Consider the following 18,940-nt stretch of genomic DNA (forward strand, 5'->3'; position numbering starts at 1 on the left):
TCATAAAAACATTATTTTTATTTTTGGCATTCTGCCAAAGTAATTGTAAGTGAATGATACCTGACTTTAAACATAAGGTAGTTTACATTAACATACTTCAGCAAACAACATATAAATGCAAATGCAGTGAAATGTGTACTTGTTGCAATAAAAAGCTAATATATTATAAGAAGTTTACTTTCATAACATTAAATCTCTTGAGCTGAAACAATACATTTCTAATCTGTTTCTTTACTTCCTTTGACAAAACAGCTGCATTTTAATAAACAAATATGTGCTGTGTTGGGTGATTCCTCAAAGAGCCTTGCTCCATCCTTACTCCCATACTGAATAAGCAAGATATACTGCAATAGAAGCATCACGTGGCTTTTTGTATTCTGGGATTCAGAGGATGAGAGCCGAGCTGTGGAGCCGTGTCTTTAACCAAAGAGCTTGATGAAGCAGGGGTGGCAGTAGGGTTTGCTCTCCTGCTCCTTGAAGCAGCCTTTGCTCAGCGGCTTCAGGCAGAAGTGGCACACCAGATGGTGGGGGTGGAACTTGGCCCCCATGGCAGTGACGCAGCGGCCCAGGATAGGCTGCTGGCAGGCCTGACACATGCTGCCGCGGGACTGGTGGTAGTGGGCCTCGCATAGCGGCTTGCCTTCGTGCTCGAAGAAGCTGCCGTTGATGAAGGGGCTGTAGCACTCCTGGAAGCGAGGAGAACAGAGACGAGGATTCAGATGCGGCACAACAAGCAGGAAACATCAAACCATTTTACTGAGAGTTTTCAGTTCTGACCTAAAAATCCACAAATTATTCAGACCAGATTTAGATGTCCATTATTCTCTTTCAACCAAGAAGTTAGTTCACGGTAGAAAAAGAAATTAATTCTTTTAGAGAAACAAGTTCTCTTTCGTTGTGGAATATTCAGGGTCAATTATTCTAGTTATTAAAAGTTATTAAAAGCAGAGGAAGTTACAACATCTCCAAAACTCAGCAGTAACCATGTGTTTCTATGTTATTCTCAGGACAGATCTCATGAAGGAGCATTTTTATAAAACCCAGCGCATGCGTAAAACCTGATGGGTTTCTCCTTCAGGCATTATTTTCTGTTGTCAGAGTTTGTCAAGAAACAATTTCTTTCGGCTTCTCCCCTCTGGGGTCACCACAGCACATCACCTGCCTCCATCTCACCATATCCTTAGCCTCTTCAACTGTCACACCAACCATCTCCATGTCCTCCTTCACTATGTCCATGAATCCTCTCTGCGGTCTTCTTCTTCCCTCCTACCCAACAGCTCCATCTTCAACATCTTTTTTCCGAAGTATCCACTATTTCTTCTCAGAACAAATCCAAATCATCTCAACCTTGTCTAGCCAACTTTATCTCCAAACCGCCATACTTTAGCTGGTCCCCTGATTTCCTCATTTTTAATCCTGTCCATAGTGGTCGCTTCCAATAAACATCTCAGTATCTGTACCTTCAGCACAGCCTCCCACATATCACAGCAGATCATACTTTTGACTTTTCCCTCTCAATCTTGGAGCTATCCTTCTGTCAAACATCACTCCATCCACTCCACCCTGCCTGCTCTCTTCTTTGCCTCTAATTCACACTGTCCACTGTTTTTGATGGTTGACCATCAGGTGTATCCGTTTTATTTTACTAAAAATGTTAAAAATTATCTATTCTTCTCTCAATAAATAATGGAAAATACTGTTATTAAAGCAATCAAACCCATGACATAATTGCTGAGCAGTTTTTAGCATGTTTCCACTGGTGTTCTGACCATTTAATGTGTGGTGATGAGCTCTGGGTCTTTGAGGTTGGAAGGCCTCTCTGCCAGCACCCTAATCTTTAGCTCCCTCCACAGCTTCTCTACTTGACTCAAGTTAGAAGTCTGGCTGGGCCACCGACTCCAAAAAGTTAAAAACAGCTCAAGCACTTGGATTGAGCTAGAAACACTGGTACTCTTCAATGATTCTGAGGTGTTTTGTGGGTTTTTAGTGCAAACTTCAGCCCAGTTCTTTGAAAATCAATCAACAAATCATGAGACAAATCAATATAATTATAATAAATTATGAATAAATAAGGAAAGAAACTGGACTGGTCCAATCTAAATACTTGTAGGTGGCTCAGATTTTCTATTTATCATCTGGGGGCCCATTACTGATTTACTGATTAAATGGCAAAAACTCACCCGACATACGAAGCACTGTGGATGCCAGAGAGAGTTCAGAGCTGAGATGTAGTTTTCCAGAATAGGCTGGCTGCAGCCATGACAGTGGGAGGCAAACAGGGTCAGGAAGCACTGCTGACAGTACTGCTGGCCATCACGGTCATGAAAACCTGTAGGAGAAAACCATAGCTTTAAAACAGCTCCGGAACAGATGCAGCAGGATTTAAATATATTGTTCAATGCAGCTGATAAAGACATTATGTCCTTTTTTAAATCAGCTTGTACAGTGAGAAAATCCAGTCTAATTTGCTGATTTCATCCTTAATAAAGCAAAAGTATACTGCACCCTTCAGTAGTATTAGAGCCTGTATATCCATTAAAAAACTTAAAATCAATAAACTTTTTTGTTATAGTAGGATTTATCCACATTTATTCAATGGGGAAATTAAATCCCACATTAAGAAATAATTGTTTTTAACAAATCCCCATTATTCCTTCTCAAACAAAGAAAACCAACTGAAGCATTTTACCACTACACCACTAGACGCCCCCAAAGCATCCATTTTTTAAGGGTTTTCAACACATCTTTAACAGGATGCCAGTAATTGTGGTGGGTGCTCTATTTTTGATTCCTGTATGCCACAGAGTTTGAAATGTGCCTATTTTGATAACATAAAAAAGATTTGTAACATTTTTTTTTTAATTCTTAGCACACTGTGGATTTTACAGAAGTAAGGTGTTTTTTTGTTTTTTTTATTCAATGGAAACTCTGGAAAACTGGGGGAAAGGCATCTCATTTAGGTGGTTCCATGACCTAACAGATGAATATTCCAAACCTATAAAGAAGTAAAGCATTTATTTAGACTGATTCTCACACTACCTTCATCCCCAAATGAGTGGCTGCACTTGACGCAACAGAAACACTCCGGGTGCCAGTTCTTGTCCAGAGCAGTCACCATTTTCTAAACACACAAACGACCAGAAGTGAAGGTAACAGTAATAATCAGTTGTTGTAGGTTTGGGCTTTGATGTTGAAATGTGGCTCACGTTCAGTATGGGTTTGCTGCAGTGAGCGCAGTGGGGGGAGAAGAGCGTGAAGTAGTCCGACTCGCAGTACGGCTGGCCGTCCTTCTCAAAGAAGTTGCGACTGCCCAGCTCAGTCTCACACTTTGTGCACACAAAGTGCTCCGGGTGCCACACCTTCCCCAGAGCCGTCACCACCTGTTACACAAAGACAGTTGGAGTCACTGCTGTTAATCTGGTGGTTCACATGACCACATGGTGTAGGAGGCAGCAGAAATGAAGATGAAGGTGTTCACCTGTCCTACAACTGGTTTTTGACAGGCTGAACAGTTTCCTTTGGAGGATGTCTGAACACCTTGTCGGCTCAGGTCTGATTGGAGGAGTCCTAGCATGCTGTCCAATGAGCCTTCAGATGAGGGCTGAGGTGGAGCTGCGGGCTGCTGCGGCGGGGTGGCAGGCTGCTGCTGTACAGTGACCACTGGGCTGACAGGTGCAGCTGGCTGGAAGACAAAGAGCAGTAAAAAAGCTTAGACAGCACATCTGTCATTAAAAGCCTGGTCTGTGCAGCTGCAATCTGACCTCAGATTGCAAAAGATCCTCTAAACAAATCCCAAAAGTCATTAACCATCATCCTCTAGAGACCACGGACGTCAGAAAAAAAGCTTGAGTGGGTTAAAACTCTCCCTATAAACATCTGCGCTTTGTTTATATCCCACAGCTGAACTCAACAGAGGAAAATAAACTTTCTTTCTTCTTCTCCTCCTCAAAGATAAGTTATTTCATCTAAAACAAAATAAAAGGAACATCTACCAGCTATATATTTATTATTTAACTCTGTTTCAGCTTTTTTTGTCACACCTTCATGTCAAAACAACCTGAACCTGTGTGAAAATGTAATTACCCCCTAATTAACTGCCTATGCCACCCAGTGTTTGCAGTAACTAACAATGAGTGTTTAATGTTAGTGTGGGGTTTTTGGCCCACTTTTATTTGCAAAATTGTTGTAACTCAGCCTTATTGGAGGATTTTGCGCATTAATGGCCTAAATGGTCTGAGGTCATACCACAGCCTCCAGACTTTGACTAGGCCACCCCAAAACCATAAGTCCACTGGAGCTTAAGGTCAAACCCTGATGGCCAGACAGTCGTCTTTAGGATTTTCGGCTAAGGAGCAGAATTCACAGCTCCAGAAATGTCAGCAAGTCATCCAGGTCCTGAAGCAGGAAAGCAGCCCTGCACCATCACACTATCACACTACAAACACCACGTTTGGCTTTTGGTGTGACCTCCTTCTTAAAATATTCAAGGTCATTTTTACGCATGATGTAAACGAGACAATCACCTTCCAAATGTTCCACTTCTGTCTCTTCAGCCCAGGAAATATTGTCCCAAAAGTCTTGGGGAATCATCAGAATGTTTTTTTGGGGAATTGTGAGGACCTAACCCTAACAGTTAATTCATTATTTAACAATAGGGTCAATAACTTCAAATAGGTCCAGGTTGGTTTGAATAGATTTTTCCTTTAATAAATGAAATCATCATTTGAAAACTGCTTTTTTATATTCACCCGGGTTATTTTTGTCTAATATAAAAAGTTGTGTGATGATCTGAAACATGTGTGAAAAAAGCAAAAACAGGAGAAATCCACAAGGGGGCACTGTATGTGGACTGATTTATACCAGGATGACTTTAATCATCTCCTCTTTTCTCTGATGGTCTTAACAACTTCCTCCCTGCCATCATTAATACTGACATGGATTAGCCCCTTGAAACTAAACGAGCAACAATGGAAAAGGTATATTCTAAATGTGGACTTAACAGTCATAACGAGCTTCAGCAAATTATTATTTTAATCGTGTATACTGATGTCTATAACTTACTGTAGTCTGGACTCTGAAGTCAGACAGTGAAGCCATCAGTTTGTCCAGCTCCATGGTGGCTGATGTTGCTGAAGGTTTGGAAGAACTAGAGCACAAAAGACAAATCATCAAAGTTAAATCGGACCTAAAAACCAGAATTCTTCTTGAAACTGGATCTTCTTGAGGTAATCTACAAGCCAAAGCACTTGCATGCAAGATGTAGCATATGATGACTGTGGATTCTCTCTACATACAACTAATGGGTACTATGGCGGGTATCTGGTGAACTCCAAAGATCAAATAGTAGTTAGAGATGACTCTGAAGCAGGACCGTGCATCATGTTAGCCGTTTGGTTGCTTGTGAGCTGTAATCAGAACTGTGATCCAAAGTAAACGTTTGTGTACTCTAGCACAGGGCTGCACGGTGGCGCAGTTCATTGCAAGGTTGCCTTACAGCAAGAAGATCCTGGGTTTAAATCCCAGCCTGGGGTCTTTTCTGCATGGAGTTTGCATGTTCTCCGCATGCATGCGTGGGTTTTCTCCGGGTACTCTGCCTTTCTCCTACACTCCATAAACTGTTGGACCAAGTTAGGGTTTGGTCTCTCTGCCCTTAGAAGGGTATGATTGTCTGTGCTGTACATGGCTGGATGTTCTCTAGCACCTTCCATGTCTTAAAAAATTGTTCTGAATGTAGACATAGGCGAGTTTAGGTGAGTACTTTAAGCATACATAATAAGATCATCAAACATCTGCCAAACATGAATGGCATGTTCTCCTGTCTTTCCCATTCTCAAGAGTGTCTGAGAGAAATGGGCCCTTGTATCACATCATATTTGTACCGCACGGAAACAGAAAGTCATGGATTACTAATTAAACATTTAGCTACGTTGATAAATTTAAAAACTGTTGAGGGGCTGTGAGTGATGCTCATGTAGTTCGCAAGGTGCAAATTTCAAAATAAATGCAAAGCATTTAATATAGATTAATTAAATGAGCTTGGATTTATACCTGGAGGAAGAGGTTGAGGCCTTATCCTTGATCTTGTCACTCTCATCTTTCTTAGAAGAAGGAAACTGGGCCAGGATCTCATCTGCAGACAAAACAACACGTTCAAACCTAAGTATACCTAAACACCTAAAACATGAGATAAACCTAGACGAATGCACTCACAGACCTGTGATGTTAAACTGGGTGGCGTTGAGCTCCTGTAGTAGATGATCCAGCTCATTCAGACCTCCACCCAGAAGTGAGGAGGAAGAGAAGGCAGGCGGAGGATCTGCTGAGCGAGGAGAACGCGGTTTACACACGGTGCTGCGAAGCAGAAGAGACATGCAGAGTTCAGTGTTGAGCTAATTATGAAACATCCTTTCACAAAAAGGGCCTGGATTCATCTTGGTCACTGCTGAGCTCTGCTCTTTTGGAAATGAGTCACGGGGTTATCTGGTTCAAGGCCCAGACAAACTCATAAGGAAAATATTAAGAAACTTTTACAGTTAGTAACCCTCACTAGGTTTGCAGAAATGTTATATGCCATGCAACATTCTGTGCGAGCTTTACAGTATTGGGATAAAGCACACAGGACTGACCTGTATAATTTGTCTGGGTTAGAGTTGGTTGAAGATTTCATCGCAGCAGAAACAGTCTGAGAGATAAAACAGATGATCAGTAAGGGTGAGGAAATTACTTTTTCCTGAGCAACACAATAACATGGCATGAGTGCCTACCTGCTGTGGCGTGTAGGCAGGCGGCGGCGGTCGAGCCTGGGCTGGGTCATGAGAGTTGGCATCGGGATTCTGAGGAGGGTCAGAGGTGAGCAAGACGGGACACCGAGGAAGAGGAGAGCTGGTGTTCTCCAAGTCTGCAAGAAGGGCATCTGGAAGGAAGAGAGCATCCATTTGTTGGAGGTTTTGTTGGATTTCAGCACAGTTTAGTTCAGTTTATTGTGTAAGTTAAACAGTGTACTGTCTAATATCATTATTCTAGAGCTAGGATACTCTTTGATTGTGTAAAGATAAGTGAAGAAAAGACATGCAACATAACAAATCTAAATAAAGGATATGCAAATACATGACTGAGAGCAAAGATGCAACACGAACATGCACAGACAGTTACGTACCAAACACAACAATACGAGGACTGAGAGGGTAGTTAGGCGGCTCAGACACTCCTGAGGAGAGATAGATAGCCAGCGTGACCAGACCAATACAGCAGCAGAAAGTCAGAGAACAACGAGCATCGTCAGAGATAAATCAGCCACAGGACAGGACTGTCGGGGCTGCCATAACTCAGGGGGGGAATCCGTCTTCACGCTGAGGTTATTGGGACAGACAATCATATCTGAGACATGCCAGAGTGCAGAGGATGCAGAGGAGGAAGAGAGCTTGGCTGCTGATATCCAAACTGACTCCACCAGCCAGCCACCCCCCACGCTCTCACTCACACGCTGACAGGAGTGGAAGCTGGGCAGAAACTAACAACTTTCTCTGGGTTTAATCTGAAAAGGCCTGAAAATCTCATTTAAAAGACTAATGTCAACAACAGAATAGTTTATGGCAGGGTTAGATGGAAGGAGCCTCCGCTCTCCAAAGTAAGCAATGCAGGCTGTTTGGTGCTTGTAAAACACATGAAAAAAAGTTTGGGGTTGCTGTTTAAAACCAGAAGCATCAAGCATCAAAGAAAAGAAACTGTGAGTTCCAATATGTGAGCCTTTTGCCAACACTAAAACACAGTGGCTGTGTTTTGCTTTGGGAAATTTTTTGTCCCTAAATCAAGATGGCACACTATTATAAACAGAAAAAAACTTTAAATCAGTCTTTAAATGACTACAGCACCCACCACCATTGTTTGGTTATTGTTGATCAGTAACATAAACCTTAAAATAAATTGTTGTTCGGCTTGGTTACTCCAAGACGCAGAGATCAATCTGATCTTCTTGACTGGCATTGCCTACTGTCTTCCCCATTTTGAAGAGTCGATAAGAGAAATTAGCCTCTGTGTTGCATCATGTTCATATGTTTCAAGGCATTGTAAACCAACAATAAAAATTAAAGCCTAACATTTAAAAATGCTTCAGTTTTAATTATTTTACCAGCAGTTCTTAGATATGCTAATAATTTCCACGCTATGTCTTAATTTATTTCCACTTAATTACTTAATTAATGGATTAAATGTGTGATTTAAAATAAGCGGTGAGAATATCGTAATGCAGTAAAGCAATTTACTGTATATTAATACTTTTATGCATCTTAACCACCCGGGTTGCCAATAAATGTGAAGGCTGTTGCTGTAGGCAGCATCAGTCTGCAAATAATTCTGTGAAAAAACGACTAAAGAAACAAGGCTGTTTGGGAAAAATAATGAAATAAATGAAAGTGCTGACCCTGGTCCAATGACATGTTAACTGCAGCAAGGTGAGGCTGTTCTTTGAGGAATGAGCTCCAAGATTATGTACAACCTCCAGCTGCAGAACAGGCAGTGGAAGTAAATGTTCATAAACTTCTTATTAAAAACATGAAGGTTTCGCACTCTAAACAGGTAAATAAGTGTTGTATTTTTTACTCGCTTATTAATTGGACAGTGTAGTAATTCAGGTCACATACTATATTAGACCTTAAGGCTTACAGTATAAGAGATTAGATTACTACATTTAAAATAACTATCTTTGGTATTAAGGGAATGAAACATAAAAACATAGATTTGCACCACTAAAACATAGACAAATCAGTTCCAACAGCCACAGATTTTAGGGTCTAATTAAGTCCAGTTTATACATAATTCAGGTTTTTAATTTGTAATGCAGACCATCTGTTAAAACTGTGAGCAGCATAGATAAGAAGCTCCAGAGTCTGTAAGCATTCAGTTCAAACTTCCATCGCACTTTTCTAATTTCTCACTTACATACAAGTCATCAAGTCCTGCTCCGCTTGTACAGAGATCGGATGGCCCCTAATAAAGGCCCCCCGATTCCATACTCCTGGAGCACCCCCCACAGGGCATCATGAGGGACACAGTCAAATACTTTCTCCAGGTCCACAAAACACATGTGGACCGGTTGGGCAAACTACCATGAACCCTTGAGTACCCTGTAGAGGGTATAGAGCTGGTCCAGTGTTCCACGGTCGAGACGAAAACCACACTGCTCCTCCTGAAGCCGGGGTTCGACTATCGGCCGGACTCTCCTCTCCAATACCCTGGCGTAGGCCTTACCAGGGAGGCTGAGGAGTGTGATCCACCTGTAGTTGGAACACACCCTCCGGTCCCCCTTCTTATGTAGGGGGACCACCATCCCAGTCTGCCAATCCAAAGGCACTGTCCCCGTCCGCCACGCAATGTTGAAGAGGCGTGTCAACCATGACAGCCACACAACATCCAAAGACTTGAGGTACTCAGGGCGGATCTCATCCAACACCGAAGCCTTGCCACCGCGGAGCTTTTTAACCACCTCGGTGACTTCAGCCTGGGTGATGAAAGAGTCCAACCCCGAGTCCCCAGGCTCTGTTTCCACCAGGGAATGCGAGATGGCAGGATTGAGGAGATCCTCGAAGCATTCCTTCCACCGGCCGATAATGTCCCCAGTTGAGGTCAGCAGCTCACCACCCCCACTGTAAACAGTGTTGGCGAAGCACTGCTTCCCCCTCCTGAGGCGCCGGACGGTTTGCCAGAATCGCTTCGGGGCCAACCGGTAGTCCTTCTCCATGGCCTCACCGAACTCCTCCCAGGTCCGAGTTTTTGCCTCTGCCACAGCCCGGGCTGCGGCACGCTTGGCCTCACGGTACCGGTCAGCCGCCTCAGGAGTGCCACAAGCCAACCACAGCCGATAGGACTCCTTCTTCAGCTTAACAGCATCCCTTACTGCCGGTGTCCACCACCGGGTTCAGGGATTGCCGCCGCGACAGGCACCGCAGACCTTACGGCCGCAGCTACGGGCAGCAGCATCGACAATAGATGCGGAGAACATGGTCCACTCGGACTCTATGTCTCCAACATCCCCCGGGATCTGGTCAAAGCTCTCCCGGAGGTGAGAGTTGAATACATCCCTGGCCGAGGGCTCCGCCAGACGTTCCCAGCAAACTCTCACTATGCGCTTGGGCCTGCCAAGTCTGTCCAGCTTTCTCCTCCCCCAGCGGATCCAACTCACCACCAGGTGGTGATCAGTGGACAGCTCAGCACCTCTCTTCACCCGAGTGTCCAAAACATGCGGCCGAAGGTCTGATGATTAAAGACTGATTTACTAATATTCAGTCTCAGAAAATCAGAATATTGTAAAAAGTAAAATACTGTATTCATAGAAAGTTGAGTGGAAGTAAAATGTGCAGTAGACAAAGGTGCACCAACATGGATAACCACAGCCTTGAGAGGATTGTCAGTTCAACTCTATTCATGAATTTGGAAGAAATTCACAAGGACTAGAGACGCATCCTCCACATCCTACACACAAAGGTTGCATTCTTCGTGTCAAGCCACTCCTGAACCAGAGTTGTCAGAAGCATCTTACCTGGCTAAGGACAAAAATAACTGCAGTTTCTCAGTGGTCCAAAGTCCTGTTTTCAGATGAAAGTAATGTTTGCATTTCATTTGCAGATGCGAACACACCCTCCATTTCTGCTACCTGTATGACCCCCTCTCTTTTCCAATGGTTATGGTCAATCTGACAGAGAGAGGTATCCCAATCCTTGTGGTTTTTAGTAGAACAATGACCATCAGTGGGCTCTACATGGACAAACTGTCTACTTTTAAGGCTAGGCTTAGAACTTTCCTTTTTGATAAAGCTTATAGTTAGAGTGGCTTAGGTTATCCTGAGCTATCTCTGTAGTTATGCTGCTATAGGCTTAGGCTGCTGGAGGTCATAATGACCACTTTCACCCTCTTCGCTACATTCTCACACTACTCTCCAATTTTGCATTATTTGCTGTTATTTCAGCTTTTAACCTTGTTCTCTCTTTTCTCTTCCTAGAAGCTACACCTGGCCTGATTCTGTGTCTACCTGTGACACCTTTCTGGAGAGGGGCATCGTCTGAGCTTCTGCTGGCAACAACTTAATACTCACCCTCTACCGATGATCCACATGGCCCTGTCTTTTGGTGTTTAACCCTTTCTCTCTCCTAGACATGGCGATTGACTGAGCTTCTACTGTAACTAACTGTATGTGCTCTCTTTCAGACTCTAACCTTGAAAACTGGCTCAGAGTTTATCTGTTCTTTCTTTCTAGGTGAAACGACTAAAGGAGCTACATCCATTAACATTTACTTTTCCTTCCCATATAAAGTACTCCTAGATGAGTGCTTCTTTGTTCTCTTTCTGTCTCTGCTCTGTTCTCTCAAACCTCCAGTCGGTCGTGGCAGATGGCCGCTCACACTGAGCCTGGTTCTGCTGGAGGTTTCTTCCTGTTAAAAGGGAGTTTTTCCTCTCCACTGTCGCTACATGCATGCTCAGTATGAGGGATTGCTGCAAAGTCAACACCAGTGACTGTCCACTGTCTCTACATGCTCATCCAGGAGGAGTGAATGCTGCAAGTCACTGACTGGATGCAATCTGCTGGGTTTCCTTAGACAGAAAAACTTTTTATCCAATTTGAATAAATAACTGAATCTGACTGCACTGTTCAGTGGTTAGGATTAATTGGAATGTATGAACCTGACTTTTGTGAAGAGCCTTGAGACAACATGTGTGGTGAATTGGTGCTATATAAATAAAACTGAATTGAATTGAAACTGAATTGAATTTGGAAATCAAAGTAGCAGAGTCTGGAGGAGGCTGATCTCCTCCATACCACGCTGCCTTGATGAAAGTATATGAGCTTTACTTTCTGAAATGAGTAAAAATAATATTGAACTTTTCCACGACATTTTAATTTTCTGAGATGTTCCTCACTGTACCCTGACAATAAAGCAGCGTATTCCCTAAAGTTAGGTTTAACTTCACCAAACAGCATTTTTGGCTGATGTGAGGCATGCAATTTTTCCTGCATTACTGCTTTGTGAGGTGCCAAGGATTATAAATCACAGCATGGAAACAGATGTGAGGGCTTATTTGAGAGTAAGCGAGTTGTCACTGATCCTTCTGATAAAAACAAAACAATTCAAACTTCTTCCAAAAGCACAGATGCAAAGCTTTGACTGTTCCCAGTATAAATTCACCAACCTTTTAATGCAGATAAGAGGATAGTGTGACATCAAGTTAACTTACAATGAGTTTAAGTATAAATGGTATAAGATCAATTATAGCATCACTTTATTAATAATAATCATTTTAGTCAGAATGTTCTCAATATTCTTCGGCTCACTTTCCAGTCTGCTTTAATTAAATGAAAATAATATAAACTTTGTAAATCAGACAATCCACAGTAGTCAATGTGCTCACTGGCACCCTTGGTAAAATTATGTTAAAAGACTTAAAATGGAAGTTTCACAGAAAGATTTAGAGAAATCCAACTTTCAAGTATATTTATTTGGGGTTTTTAATTAGTAATTAATAACTTTCTGTTTTCGGGGCTATAAATATGACCCGACACAGATTCCCATTTCTCAAAGCCGCTCTTCAAAATAGGTAAGACAAGAATATATACATTTTAACAAGGCAGCAGATGTGTAATGATTCCCACAAGTAAGGAAACGACTCCAAGAAAACAGCCACTCCCCTGAACCTGCTCATATCTACAGTTAGAGTGATGATTATGCAGTAGAAGACAACTGGAACTGTGACAAACAAGGATGCATGTTTATCTTGCCAACATGCACAGAGAGAAGAAGGGTTGGAAAGACATCTGTAGCAACTTGTGGCCTCTCAGGGTCACCAAGTCTCAGTAAAAACCACTAGACTCCATTATGTCAACCTTTCCTGTCCTACCATCACAAACATAAATGTGTGCAGTTTGCAAAATGCTTCTGGGACTGTGGTGCTTTGGTCAAATGAGATTAAAGTCAAGCTTTTTGGCAACAAACGCTCTGGCTGTTTTAATAAAGATGAAAATGTAGAAAACCTCTACAGGGGCTCTGTTAAGTATGGTGGAGAACCTGTGATGCTGTGGGTCTGTTTCTCTGGGAACCTTGTTAGAGAGCATGGTGTTATGAACTGTTTGAAATACCAGCAGATTTAAAATAAAAACCCAGTTGCCTCTACAAGAAAACGAAATATGGGTCTTCATTTGGTTTTTCATTTGACAGGATAATGATATAATACATCTGACCAAATCAACTGATTCAACAGACATAAAATCAACCTTCTTCCAGGACCATCACAGACAGCTAAATCCTGCAGACAACCTGTGAGATGATCTGAAAGAAGAGATCATAAAGGAAGATGGATGACTCTGGAGGATTTACAAAGATTTTGCAAGGAGGTTTCATCAAAGATCCCTCTCTCTGTTTGTTCCAAACTTGTGAAATATTATAGAAGACGAGCAGCCAGACGTTGTAGTCAAGGGTAGGATTACTTCAGTATATTTTTACTCAAGTAGAAGTAAAAAGTAGCCCTTCAAAAAATTACTCAAGTCAGAGTAAAAAGGTATTTGGTAAAAAAGCTACTCAAGTATTGAGTAACAGTTTTAAATGATGGAATCAGACAGACATAAAGACACAGTAATGTTCCAGTTCTGGTAATTTAAAGAATAAAATAAAACATTAGTCTGGTTTGGGGACCAGCGGATTTTAGCAGATGACGTGGTCCTGCTGGCCCCCTCAAGCCATGATCTACGCACTGGGGCAGTTGGCAGCCGAGTGCGAAGGGGCTGGGATGAGGATCAGCCCCTCCAAGTCCGAGGCCATGGAACTGGAAAAATGTGACTTGCTCTCTTCTGGTTGTAGGGGAGCTCCTGCCTCACGTGGAGGAGTTCTGGTATCTCAGGGACTTGTACACAAGTGAGGGGAGAATAGAGCAGGAGATTGACAGACGGATCGGTGCAGCTGCCACAATAATGAGGACGCTGTGCCAGTCCGTTGTGGTGAAGAGAGAGCTGAGCCGAAAAGTGAAGTTCTCGATTTACCGGTCGGTCTACGTTCCTACCCTCACCTATGGCCATGAACTTTGGGTCATGACCAAAAGAACGAGATCCCGTATACAAGTGGCTGAAATGAACTTCCTCCACAGGGTGGCTGGGTACACCCTTAGAGATAGGGTGAGGAGCTCAGAGTTGAGCCACTGCTCCTGCACATCAAGAGGAGCCAGTTGAGGCTCCATCTATACCGGATGCCTCCTGGGCGCCTCCCCCGGGAGGTGTTATAGGCACGTCCCACCGGGAGGAGGCCCAGGGGACGTTCCAGGACACGCTGGAGGGACTATGTCTTTTGACTGGCCTGGGAATGCCTTGGGGTCCCCCCGGAGGAGCTGGAGGAGGTGTCTGCGTAGAGGGAGGTTTGGGCGTCTCTACTGAATCTGCTATCTCCGCGACCCGGTCCCAGATAAAGTGGAAAATAACGAGTACGAGTAAAAAAAAAGAACATCTTTAAAACAAATTGGAAATTCACACAAAGTTTTTAACGATATAAAGCTTTGAAACCAATACTTACAGAAGGTAATTCATATATGTTAGAGTGGTAAATGGACTAAATTTATAATGCTTTTCTATTTAGGTCAACCGTTCAAAGCGCTTTACACTAAAACCTTGTTTATATCATTCTTACCCTGAGGCAGAGATAGGTAGCACGCCTGGAGTTAAGTGCCATGCCTAGGGGAACACTGACATGTGGAAGCTAGAATCAAACCGACAGCTTTCACATTGCAAGATGACTATTCCACCCAATGAGCCACAGTCGCACCCCAAGAACAAAGCCAAGTGTTTCTAGTAACGATAACTACTGTTTACTATACCTCTATGTGTCACAGCCGGCTCCACAGATAGAAAAATAAAACATTACAGCAATGAAGATTGTGTACAAATACTTTTAGTCATTTCGTCATTTTAGTCATTTTGTAAAGTAAGTAATCCCAAAGTAATTAAATGCACTCAAACATTGGTTGGATTTTTCAAACTTTTTCGCTGGGAGATCATGCTACTCAATAAAAGATACATTTATTATAGGGCTATCAAAACATCTCTACCAGGGCTGCAGATATGTGTGGGGTGGGCTGCATATTTGATTAAAAATGGTTCATCCCTTCTCTCTACTTCTGTTTTACATTTTTTTTAATATCGTATTACTTTTATTGTAAGATAGGATGGAAAATGTTTCTGTGTTTTGTTCTGATGTTTGAGTCCGTCCAGCTTACCCTTGCCTTTTTTATTTGTTGAAAGCGGTTACTGTGTTTTCCCAGAGTCCATCTGATCCCAGTTTCTCTTTCAGCTCTCGAACGTTTGAACCACTCATGAAATCTTGTGAAATTTACTGTGTGAATCAGATATGAAACATGAAGGACATGATCGTATACATGCCTTGGATCAACCCTCTGGTCACCTTCTCACCCAGATGATTCACACTTGTGGTATGGCTATGTGTTTGGAAGCTCGTGCACAGACTATATGGCCTGCTGTGTCTCGCAGTCTTTCAAACACACACACACATACACACACACACACACACACACACACACACACACTTATACAGACTGCACATATAAGGAGTTGAAGTTCTCTTAATGGGAATTATGACCATATTTAGCTCTGCCTGCTGACTTGTTTGTCTTGGCCAAAGAGCCCCTCTAACAAGTGGTCTCACTCACTGAAAGTTTTGCCCGATCCACACAAAAACTGTGTAAACTGAGAGGAACACTAGTCCAGTAACACTACCTCGGTGCGTGCAATCCGATCCAGATGTGCCCAGATGTGCTACATCTTGCCATTCCCCTTTCTACAGCTTGAGAAGCAAAAGTGCCCGATGACTTCTCATAAAAAAAGAAAAAAGCAAATGGCGAATGGGCGGCAGAGACAAAAACCTTCTCCTTTTTTTCCTCGAACTATGTGGCTTGCTGAGATGGAAGAGTTGCTCTGGGCTATTTCAAGGCCTTTCTAACACAGCTACTCTGAAACACGGAGCGTTATCTCCCTAAGAATGTTGTTTTCAAGAAAGAAAAGCATTAATAAATAAAAAATAAAGATCCCTTTATATTTTTAGACAAAGCATCTCTGTTAAAAAGAGCATGTTTTTTCTCTTCGTCCGCAGCTTGTCAGTGATAATGGATGGAGAGGACAGTTGTGGATCATTTCAAATCTAATTTACAAAGACTTTATCGAATTAGCAGGCCATGCATGAAAAACCCAGTGGCGGTCGGGCAAATGTGGAGTAATTTATTGGTTCAGGTGTTGTGGGTCTATGTGTGGCTTTCATACCTGTAAACCGCATTTCTGCAATAAATTGTTCAGCATATATAGAGCTCTGCAAAGGTATTCAAGCTGCTTGGACTTTTCCACATGTGGTCCCGTTTCAACCCCAAACTAAAACATATTTTAATGAGATTTTATCTGAACATCTCACAGAGCTCTGTTCAATCTGTCATCTGCACGTCACAAATCTGGCCTTTATGGAGGAAGGCAAGAAGAAAGCCATAAGAATTCCCATTTGCAGGTTTTCACAGGCCATGTAGGAGACAAATATGCGGGAGAAGGTTCTCTGGTCAGGTGACACCAAAAATGCATTATGCAGTGGCGATAATATGCATCTGAGGCAATACTTCTAAAAAGAAGGCAAAAAATGCTGTATAATTTCCTGAATTGATAGAAAACATATGTATTCAGCCCCTTTTACTATGACACACCTTGAACACATCATCCCCAGGGTAAAACACAGTGGTTGCAGCATCATGGTGTGGGAATGCTTTCCTTAAGCAGCGGCAGAGAAGCTACATAGAGTTGATGGGCAGATGGATGTAGATAAGTTCAGGACAATCCTGGAAGAAACCCTGTTAGAGGCTGAAAAAGACTTGAGACCGAGACTGAGATGTGCAACGCTAGTAGAGACAAACTAGAGAGGTGGGTGTACAAACTTAACTCAGCCCGACTAAATAAAAACTAAAATATACATTGTACTATTATCCTTGATGGATTCTTTTAGCATCCCTTTCTTCTGCAATGGATTATTCTAAAGCCTCCTAACATGTCTGTGTGTGAAATCTAACTGCACTCTGCCAGGATCAACAGAGACCACATTTCCTCTGTTTGGGCAGACCGCCCCTTCCCACAGATTCCCTTCAACATATCCCAAAGCATGAAGCGAAGATCAGCTGCTCTACTCACCCAAATCCTCCATGATCTGATCACAGCCGGCTGCTTTTCGCTCTAAAGGCGGAACATTTATGAATGATGGCCGTGGATCGACGCTGGACAGGCGGACTGGACGCTTTTGTCTCCCTCGGTCCTGAATAACTTCTTGGACACCGTTATCCGCGAAGAGAGCAGGAGGAGGAGGAGGAAGAAGAGGAGGAGGAGGAAGAAGAGAGGCGAGGGAGGGCGTCCTGTTTCTTTTTCCAACTCTCTTCCTGTCCAGTGCCTACCAGCATGACTTCAGACCGGAGGTGTAGTTAAATAAAATGTGGTTACAAACCGAGCCGACGCATGACGTCATCCTGGACATTCCCGGTCCATATTTGGGACAGAAAACTCAGGATTCAGAGCGGCTTCATGAAGCAATGCTGCGACCCAGTGTCTGTGGAGCTGAAGGATGACTGAACCATTTACTGCGCCCTTCACAGGCGGGGCCATCATTTGGATCAACGTGAAGACAGACACAGATCATGTACAGCGTTATTAAAATAAAAAATATCATTTATTTGTTCAAATTTACGATGAAAGTAACTGATGCCAACATTCTTCCGGAGTATCATTAAAAGCAGCCGAAGCACCGGTACACCACTGCTTTACATCAGAAACATGTTCCTGCCATATTTCCCATAGGTTTATTTAGCAAATAACACAATAATCAGACTTTTCCTTATCTATCCTGAATAGATTAGTATTTTACAGGAACTAGAAGGCACAGCTTCTGGGGCTTTGGTTTTATACATTAAATAAGCTGATTGTGCCAGTATTTGTGCAGCAGTTTCGGAAAGCTCACTTAGCGTTTTAGAATCTCCATTTTCTGAATTGTTGTGCAGTAATTTTGCCTTCAAGTAGCTCATTCACTGCCACTTTAGGTCTGCTCTGACTCTGTCATAAAACCAGACCTTCTAATTAATTTTTTTTTTTATCCAATTCATTATTTAAAAGGTATTATTGCAATATAGAGGTTTAAAGTAAAAACGTATGCAACATTCAGAATTTTTTTTTTGCAACATTCAGAAATAAAAGATATAAAAGTCATTAAGCATTCGTTTTTAAATATTTTTCAAGAAGTTGTTTAATGTGTTCATAAACTGTTAATGACTACATGATTAACCCTTACATACTTTACCTTTGGCTGTGTAAAGACGTCGAAGTGAAAATTCAAGGCTCAGATCCATGGAGGTCATGGGCACCCCTGGTCAACCTATGCCTCCGTTCCTGTCAAAAATCGTTGTCGTCCAATAGCAGCATCACAACATGTTTGTTCTCAAATTTAAAAGCAACCTTAAATTATAAATTTGCATTGGCAAGTTTTTAGCCATTATACGCAATGCAACTTCCTGCTGCCTTGGGTTTATTCATCTGCCTTCAGTTGCACTTGTTACAGGGAACTCTGTAGCCAACACTGAAAAGCTTTCTGGATGCCAGTGTAAAAGACAAAAGTATGAACCAACTTTCTGTTTGCTCTTAAGACCCATTAGAACAAAAACATGCAATTTAATGTCTATAATATTACAAAGATCCAATAAATAAGGGATTTTCAGTACCAAACAGTTATGGCCTGTACCAGTGTTTCTTAATTCCACTGTCCTTCATGTTTTAGATAGATCTCTGGTCCTGCAAAGAGTCACTTACAACCTTCTATAAGCAGGCTAAGTTACAAAAGGTAATTGCTTATGAAGATGGCTGTTCCAATCCAAGCCTATAAATGGA

The 18,940-nt window shown here is 42.4% G+C and overlaps 1 protein-coding gene across 2 annotated transcripts; it reads right to left on the minus strand.

Annotated features, from left to right (window-relative positions):
* On the minus strand, positions 1-17,769 carry LOC124874712 (transforming growth factor beta-1-induced transcript 1 protein-like). 2 transcript variants are annotated; one of them, XM_047376188.1, is made up of 12 exons: positions 17,204-17,769; positions 7,157-7,207; positions 6,765-6,913; positions 6,627-6,682; positions 6,215-6,351; positions 6,049-6,130; positions 5,062-5,146; positions 3,479-3,682; positions 3,207-3,380; positions 3,040-3,121; positions 2,181-2,329; positions 1-686 (listed from the first exon to the last, which is right to left on the minus strand). In XM_047376188.1, exons 1-12 carry the CDS (start codon positions 17,214-17,216, stop codon positions 420-422), a joined length of 1,449 nt encoding a protein of 482 aa, XP_047232144.1. In that variant the 5' UTR covers positions 17,217-17,769; the 3' UTR covers positions 1-419. The 2 variants fall into 2 exon arrangements, with proteins under 2 accessions (XP_047232144.1, XP_047232145.1); XM_047376189.1 differs by lacking the exon at positions 7,157-7,207 and having other exon boundaries at positions 17,204-17,688.
* Between the last annotated feature and the right edge of the window lie 1,171 nt (positions 17,770-18,940).

The sequence above is a fragment of the Girardinichthys multiradiatus genome, chromosome 10 (genome assembly GCF_021462225.1).
Source record: "Girardinichthys multiradiatus isolate DD_20200921_A chromosome 10, DD_fGirMul_XY1, whole genome shotgun sequence".
Taxonomy (NCBI): Eukaryota; Metazoa; Chordata; class Actinopteri; order Cyprinodontiformes; family Goodeidae; genus Girardinichthys; species Girardinichthys multiradiatus.